The 8,568-nt window shown below is 38.5% G+C and overlaps 1 protein-coding gene across 1 annotated transcript; it reads left to right on the forward strand.

Annotated features, from left to right (window-relative positions):
• Nucleotides 1–2,694: 2,694 nt before the first annotated feature.
• LOC140372555 (galactose-3-O-sulfotransferase 3-like) lies at nucleotides 2,695–3,468 on the forward strand. Its single transcript, XM_072459691.1, has one exon. It carries the CDS (start codon nucleotides 2,695–2,697, stop codon nucleotides 3,466–3,468), a length of 774 nt encoding a protein of 257 aa, XP_072315792.1.
• The last annotated feature ends 5,100 nt before the right edge of the window (nucleotides 3,469–8,568 follow it).

Here is an 8,568-nt window from a genome sequence, read left to right on the forward strand (position 1 = left end):
TATACCGATGAGTCCAAGGATCCTGAGAGTGGGCGAACAGGCGTTGCTTTTTTCGTACCAGACCTGGAGGTAGCGGTCAAGAAGAGGTTAGCAGGTCTCTCTGTTTTCACTGTGGAACTCATAACGATACAATTAGTGTTGGAATGGGCCAGAAAACCGCTATAAAACACCAAAAGAAGAAGACGACAAACTACAGAAGACGTTCAACTACAGTAGGTGGCGGTAAATGCACCTTTTCGTTTGGCTACGAACAGCCATTAAAAGCAACACAACAACAACAAGTCTAAAGAATAATGTCTAAAGTCTTAAGACCAACTACAGTAGGTGGCGGTAATGTAACACTTGGATACCAACCGCTGTAAAACACCAAAGAAGAAGAAGAACGGGAGCATGTAGCGTTCAATCATAATTTTGATCTCTTTTCGTGTCCTTTTAAGAGTTGTTACGTCATAACAACATTGTTTACCGCATTGAGAAAACCAACTTCTTACTTCCGCGTTTTGCAGCACTGCCCGACCCAAATCGGTTGGGTCAATTGTACAATCAACATTTATCCATTTATCTACTTAATTATATGTTCATGAGGCCTACAAGTGGTACTTTCTGATGTGAGTTGAAATAAAAATGTGGACCTTTCTGTAACACTTTTGTACACTAGTGTGCAGTGACCCATCAAGATTTCGACTTTCAGTAACTGCTGAAATTGCAAAATTGCAATTAGCAAATCAGAAATTATTCATCTTATGAAATGCATGTCATTTTGTGTGTTTGTATTATTTTAGTAGTTCTCTCAAATGCTAATGTTCCTAAATTATGCATTCTGAACATAACATAAGATTAATTTGTCCCACAATGAGGAAATACCAGTTGCAACACCCAGTTCAAGAACATTAATCAAAACATTAATCAAATTATAATTCATTTTCCAATTCAGAAAAATATTTTTTTATTATGCTTTGAAGCAAACAAAACACAATATTTTTCTTGTAGCCATGCAACCACTAGTAAAACTTATATCATACTTCATCCTATCATATTCCCAGATTAAGCAAGAATGATCAAAGCTCGCTCTGGCCAGTCACACAGAGCTCCGACACAGTGAAGACTCTGTAATCATCACCCCATGTGGTTCGCCTGTGGCCGTAACTATATTGCCAACCGTGCATGTTAGCTTTCTCCAATTGTCTCCCATTTTTCATTATTTTAGAGCGACATGACACAAATGAGAGACAATACCCAGAAGTTTTAGGTTACACCTTTTCATCTTTGTGAATCTTGTTTTTATTCACTGACAATGGCAATAAACCTTTTTCTGATTCTGATCAATACAAATCATCAATACTCAGCACAATCATTGTTGAAACCTAAAGTCAAAAAAGAAATGCAGTGAAATGCCATTCATCCAGATTTCCCTCGCCACACACACTTCCTCCAGCTCCTCCGGGGGCATGCCCAAGTCCTTGACGTAGTTCAAAATATTAAATGTATATATATATATATATATATATATATATATATATATATATATATATATATATATATATATATACAATATACATATGTTTCTTTGTTTTTTTTACAAATTATCCATGGTAAATGAATTTAACAAAAGTGAAATTACCTCTGACTGCAACACATGCCGGGTTTGTGTTCACAGTACATTGGCAGTCGGAATTTCTAGCACTATACTACAAATGTGCAACGTAATAATAATGGGTAGAAGTTACTTAAAAGTTACTTGTTACGTTACCTTGTTATTGCCTTGGGAAACTAACGTGTTACGTTACTGTGCTACTTTGTTATAAAGGTAACGCGACTACTCTCGCGTTACCAATAATTAACGTTATTGTATAACCTATATCGTTTGCTGACTATCCCTTTACGTTACTGAACACAGTAAATATACAATATCAAATAAACAAGCAGAGTAAATGCATTTGACTGAGCACCACAATACAATGTCATACAATAAGCACGTGTCAAGCAAGGAAAACATCGCTAAAACTATTACCAGGAGCACTGACGCACTACAACAGAACATGCTTTTTTCAGCAATGTAGTTTATTTAAATAATAAAGTAATTTATTTAAAGTTTAAATCAAACTTACCACATCATTTACCTCTCAGCTATAAAATAGTGGTTGTAACAAAGGAGATTTTCAGAACATGCATCTCCTCTTTGGCGTGAGGACAAGAGTCACTAGTGGCACAATTTGCATGCTCACAACACACAAAGAGTATGTAAGTACAAGTGTTTGGTGCTCTCTCTCTCTCTCTCTCTCTCTACTCTGTGGCTGGGAAACAAAATTGGCTCTGGAATTGCGGTGAGGAGATGAGACCAAAACTCGTTACCTATTTGAAAAAGTAACTTTGGGAGTACTAGATTACATGGGTGCACAAAACTAATGCGTTACGTTCCTCGTAAGGGATTAGTAAGAGTAGTCCAGCGCGTTACCAGCTAACGTGGTAATAATCCAGTTGCACATGTTTTCAAGGGTTTTTTGGTCAATAAAGAATCTTATACTAAATTAAGATATTTATTGTCTGTCTATTGTTGATGGGGAACAGTCCAAAATATGACATTATTTTGGATACATTTGGAAATGATGTGTAACATTGTGTACCTTCTGCTACAGGAATATGAAGCCCTTTGAAGAACAGAGAAGCCCTTTGAAGAACAGACCTGCTTTATCAATGACACACAAAACTGCCAGCTCCACAATGCTGAACATACTCTTTTGGTTTGCTGAATGCCACTATCTCATGGTGGCTTTACCCAAAGGTAACGATACCCATTTTGATTATCCAAACTTGTTTACCTCAGATTTAGTTGACCCGCACACAAAGCCACCCAACATCATCACAAACCACATGAGGTTTAACAAGAAAGAACTGGAGAAGTTGATGCCTCCAGACACAGTGTACATCACCATCATGAGGGAGCCCAGCGCCATGTTTGAATCCTTGTTTGATTACTTCTATCCATTCTGTCAAAGCATGAACAGGGTTCCCAACAGATCGATCAGTGAGTTCTTGGACAATTCACTTAAGTATTATCGACTGCATGAAGGAGACTCCATGTTCGCACAAAAGTGTTTGACCTTTGACTTGGGGGGAGACAAGGATAGCTTTCACATGGACTACGGTGCACGATTAGCAGCCCAAGTAGAGGAGACATTTTCATTGGTCATGATATCCGATTGCTTTGACGAATCTCTCATCTTGCTGCGTCACCTCCTCAACTGGGATTGGACAATATTGTCTAAATCCAACATGAGATTGGAAAAAGCAAGGAAGAAAATGTCTCCAGAGCTTTCAGCCAAGATCCGTGCCAAAAGATCCGTACCAAAAGATGTGGATATAGTTGGTTATGAACTGGCCACAGACTTGAGCGCTGAAAGACAAGCACTTTGTACTAAATTTGTCATGCCAGAGCCTCCGTACATGGATGCAATTCGGAAGGCCTAGTCTGAAAGATACAAAAAGCAACAAGTGTGACTGTTAAAAAAAGAAAAAAAACATAACCTTGACTGTTAAATGGTATATGATGGTATACAATGGTATATTACTTTAATAATTAAAATGGTGTATCACTGTGTTGAAAACAAAGACTTTACTTTAAAATGGTTTACACCAAAACGGTTCTCATTTGTCACAAACACTGAATATTTCCCTACATTTACAGAATTGTGGTTTATTTTGGACAAATTTGCTTTCCGTAAAATGTGTCAAAATATACTATCAAAAGAATTAACATGTAATGTAAACATTTCTGCAAACGCTTTCAGTAAATAGTGTTCTAAAATTATGTCAAAACTACATCAGCAAATTATTAAAATAAATAAAGCCATAAATCAACTCATGTTCATGAACAATCAATTAAAGGGTAAAAAGGGTCTGAATCCAGCAACATCCATGGATCTGTCAGATTTGGTCATATTTCCTGAGAAATCTTGAACGATCTGTTTGGTTAAAGATTCTGACAAATAGAAAAGCAAAAATGCTTCTGCTCCATGATTCTCTCTCATTTGACCCACGTACACTAACACTACTGCCCTAAAACCCATTCACACTGTATACAAACACTATAAACATTCTATATTTATACAAAGCAAAATATGTATTTAAAGCCAACACACATTTTTGGTGTAAATAAGCTTTTTGTGTATTCTTTATGTTGTTTCATTGTTTTATGTTGATCCAAAACTATAAACATACTGTAATTTATCATCAATTATGTTAAGTATACAGTATATTGTATTTTCAAGAGTATTTTGTATAAACTTTTTTACTACACACTACTTAATTAATTTGATTGCCCTCTTCACTAAATGCTTTGTAACTTATAGCTTAACCAGAAAAAAATACTATTTTTATCTGAATGATTTTAAGGGATTAGTTCTCTTCTCATTCTTAGTATTTAAGAACCTATTCCACCCAATTCCATCATGGAATTGTCTTTCAAAATGGTGTCTCATGTGGAGTTGTTGTTTCATCCACCCATCGACATGTTACCAAGCGTCCCCCAGGGGCTCCTCTGAGTTCAGTTAAAGAGATTGAAAGCTGCAGCTATAGGGGGCTCACAGCTTTCAATGTTTAATATTTTAACACTGAATCCAAAGTGTACTGCCATGTTGCCCCTCTACTGTCTTTCTTACATTCCCTTTACTCAGAATACAGAATATTAGCCCTTTCTTCTGACTTTATCTATAACATGGATGGTAACCATTCTTATTAGCATGGGTTTTAACACGCTTTGTTTTGTAGTGTTTACAATTATCTATGTAAAATGCCATCAAGAATAAAAATAATCAGAAAACCCTGGATTGTATTCTAGTCAATTAATGTTATCAACACATTGCAGGAGCTTTGACTTAATCTGAAAATTTACACATCGGACAAACTATGGACTAAATAGGACGTTTTTGGAATTGGTGTGCCTGTCTTTTATCGTGTTTTTCTTTTGTTTGCTTTTTTTAAAAAACATTTGAAAAAAACAAACCTGCAGGAGCGTGTCCAGGGTGCGGCCAAAAAGAGTGTGGATTTAAATCTGATTGGCTTATTCACTTGTAAGCTACTAAAAATAAGATAATAATAGTAAAGTTGTTACAGATATGATATGAATAAGTTCAAACTGTAAACATTTGTCTATTCATTTATTTAGTCACCAGAATGATCAAAGTTAACTTTAAAATTCTCGTTGTCATTCAAGGGTTCCATCCTGTCCATCCTCCAAAATCTTGTTAAAACATAGCTGACTTAAATTACTGTTTAAAACTGTCAAAACCTTCTTACAGGTAATTGACCCTGCATTTGGGATGGAATTTGGTGCATTGATGACCTTGTGAGGGACTCCTTTTTAGACCTCTGCGCTACTTTCTGTAAGTTACTACTGTCCCATCAAACAATGTCATCATATGAAAAATATGAAAAGTTATCATTAACAAAAAACAAAAACTGCAAATGTGTATGAAATGATAAAACAAGCCTTAGTATACCATACTATGCCCCACTGTCATATACTTTCTCTTAATGTAAAGTTATTTACTCTGGATGTAAGTGGCGCAGATCAATGGCGTCCTGTGTGGAGTGGTGGGCCTGTAGGACAACAAACAGGGATTACAGTTCATTACAAATACCACCCGCTGCTCCCTGCGTCCGCTGACATTTAATAAAGAGCCAAATTATGCCAGGAGGCTGACAAGAAGAGAACCGGCAGCGAGAAGAGAACGCCACCCGCAGACTCAGACACTTCTGAGGAAATGCAGGTCAAACGGATGGAATGGAAGCGAACTGCGTGTTTCTCCATAAAGTCAAATAGATCTCGTACTTTCATTTAAAAAAGGCCATCTTGCCAAGTAAAAGTAAATTTGAGGGTGAGGTTTAGATGTCTTTACATTACTGATTTAAAAGTAAAATGTCCAAAAAAAAGTTAAAGGCAAATGTACTTGTAGAGTACATTTGCATAGAGTAAGTAATTTTACAATATGCATTAACATATCAATACAAGCAAATGTTATGAATAATTGTTCTAAAATGTACGTCCTTTCCTGCACAGTTAAACAAAATAGTTTTGAGTCTAAATTGTAACAGTAAGGCAAGGCAAGTTTATTTGTAGAGCACATTTCATACACAAGGCAATTCAAAGTGCTTCACAGCAGGAAAATGCATTCAAATCACAAAGAAATTACAGAAACAGAAATACAATAAAATTAACTAAATTAAAAATTATCAATCCAACTGATTGTCTAAACTAATAAAATCACAAACAAAAGAGAAGAGTGCAAAGAAGAAATCCTTTCAGTCGTATGCGCAGCTAAACAAAACTGTTTTTAGCTTAGATTTGAACATTGTCAGAGTAGAAGCCTGTCTCACATCTTCAGGAAGACTGTTCCAGATTTTAGCTGCATAAAACTGAAATGCAGATTCCCCATGTTTTGTCCTGACTCTGGGCACCAGCAGAAGGCCGGTCCCTGAGGTCCTCAGAGTCCGAGATGGTTCATATGGCACTAACATATCCAAGATGTACTTTGGTGCTAGGCCATGGAGAGACTTGTACACAAGCAGAGCTGCTTTAAAGTCTATTCTCTGAGCCACAGGGAGCCAGTGCAGAGACCTGAGAACAGGACTAATGTGATTTTACTTCCTGGTTCTAGTCAGGACCCGAGCAGCAGCGTTCTGGATGTACTGCAGCTGTTTTACAGCTCGTTTGGAGAGACCAGTGAGCAGGCCGTTACAGTAGTCTAATCTACTGGAGACAAACGCATGGATAAGTCTCTCTAAATCTGGTTTTGACACTATATTTTTGATTTTGGCAATGTTTTTTAGATGGTAAAAAGCTGCTGATGTTATTGATTTGACGTGGCTGTTAAAGTTCAAGTCTGAGTCCATTATTACCCCCAGATTTCTAACTTGGTTTGTAGGTTTTAGAGCGAGACTCTGGAGGTGACCGCTAACACTTTCTCTTTGTTTCTGTGGGCCAAAAATGATTATTTCAGTCTTGTCTGAGTTCAGCTGGAGAAAATTGTTTTGCATCCACAAACTGATCTGTTGGATGCAGTGACAGAGTGAATCTACTGGTCCATAGTCACCTGCCAACAGTGAAACATAGATCTGAGTGTCGTCTGCATAATTGTGATAGGACACATTTTCACTGCGTATCAACTGACCCAACGGCAGCATGTAGAGGTTGAACAGAAGGGGACCCAGGACTGACCCTTGGGGCACTCCACAGGTCAGGGTCATGTGGTCTGAGACACAGTTACCAATTTCAACAAAGTACTTCCTGTCTTCCAGATAGGACCTTAACCAGTTTAGGGCAGTGCCAGTGATGCCCACCCAGTCCTCTAGTCTCTGTAAGAGGATCCCATGATCGACAGTGTCAAAAGCAGCACTCAGATCTAACAGAATTAAGACTGAGGCTTTGCCCATGTCAGTGTTCAGGCGGATGTCATTTGTCACCTTGACAAGAGCAGTCTCAGTGCTGTGATGAGGTCTAAAACCTGACTGAAAGACTTCAAATGAGTTGTTTATTAAGAGGAAATCTGTGAGCTGTTGGTAAACAACCTTTTCAAGGACTTTGCCCCAAAATGGCAGATTACAGATGGGCCGGTAATTACTCAGTACTGCGGCATCAAGACAGTAAAGGTCTCACATCTCATCTTCAGTTCCAGCTGCATAAAACTGAAACACTGTTTAGTCCTGACTCTGGGCACCAACAGGAGTGCGAGATGGTTCATATGGCACTAACATGTCCGAGATGTACTTTGGTACTAGGCCATGGAGAGACTTGTACACAAGCAGAGCTGCTTTAAAGTCTATTCTCTGAGCCACAGGGAGCCAGTTCTCCCTGGTTCTAGTCAGGACCCGAGCAGCAGCGTTCTGGATGTACTGTAGCTGTTTTACAGTGAGCAGAATGTTACAGAAGTCTAACCCTGGGGTTCTCAAACCTTTAACATACGTCAAATGCACATAAGCTGCTCCAAATGTGCCACTTCAAGACCATTTCTGATGCTGTTGTGATATGATTCATTAAACTAACAGGGCCGAACCTGTCATAAACCGCAGGTACCCACGTTGTAACATGATATATTTACACAAAAATAAACGCAGTAGTGATGCGTCTTTTGAACCGGTGGTCTCATGGCACACGTGGCGGCGCACCCGCTTTAGTCCTGCTTTAGACCCGCTTCAGAACAAATCACCGCTGTCCCCTCTGTCCTTGATGACTCTGTGTGAGCTGATTTACCGGCGTCTTCACATCTGGTTCATCTGCTCCTGAGCTCGTGCTTATCGAGTAAATGTTGTGTTGTAAAATGAGTAAAAAAAAAACACAGCGTTTTGAAACAAAAAAATAGAGAACATGTCTCCTGGACAGTGCATCTACTTTCCACTAGATCTACAGTGGGTCAAACGCTTGCCCTTCCTGCTAGATTGCCCTGGTGTCCGTTTGTAGTGAATTTTATCTTCTGCGTTCCATAGAGTTTCTTGTGCGTGCACTACGTGCGAGCAGTGCGCAATTGGGCAGGCGCGCACCTTAGAGGGAAGAGTCACTCAGTAAGTTCAAGG

Source organism: Eucyclogobius newberryi, unplaced genomic scaffold, assembly GCF_026437365.1.
Source record: "Eucyclogobius newberryi isolate DKJ021-1_F unplaced genomic scaffold, fEucNew1.0.hap1 SCAF_10, whole genome shotgun sequence".
NCBI lineage: Eukaryota > Metazoa > Chordata > Actinopteri > Gobiiformes > Gobiidae > Eucyclogobius > Eucyclogobius newberryi.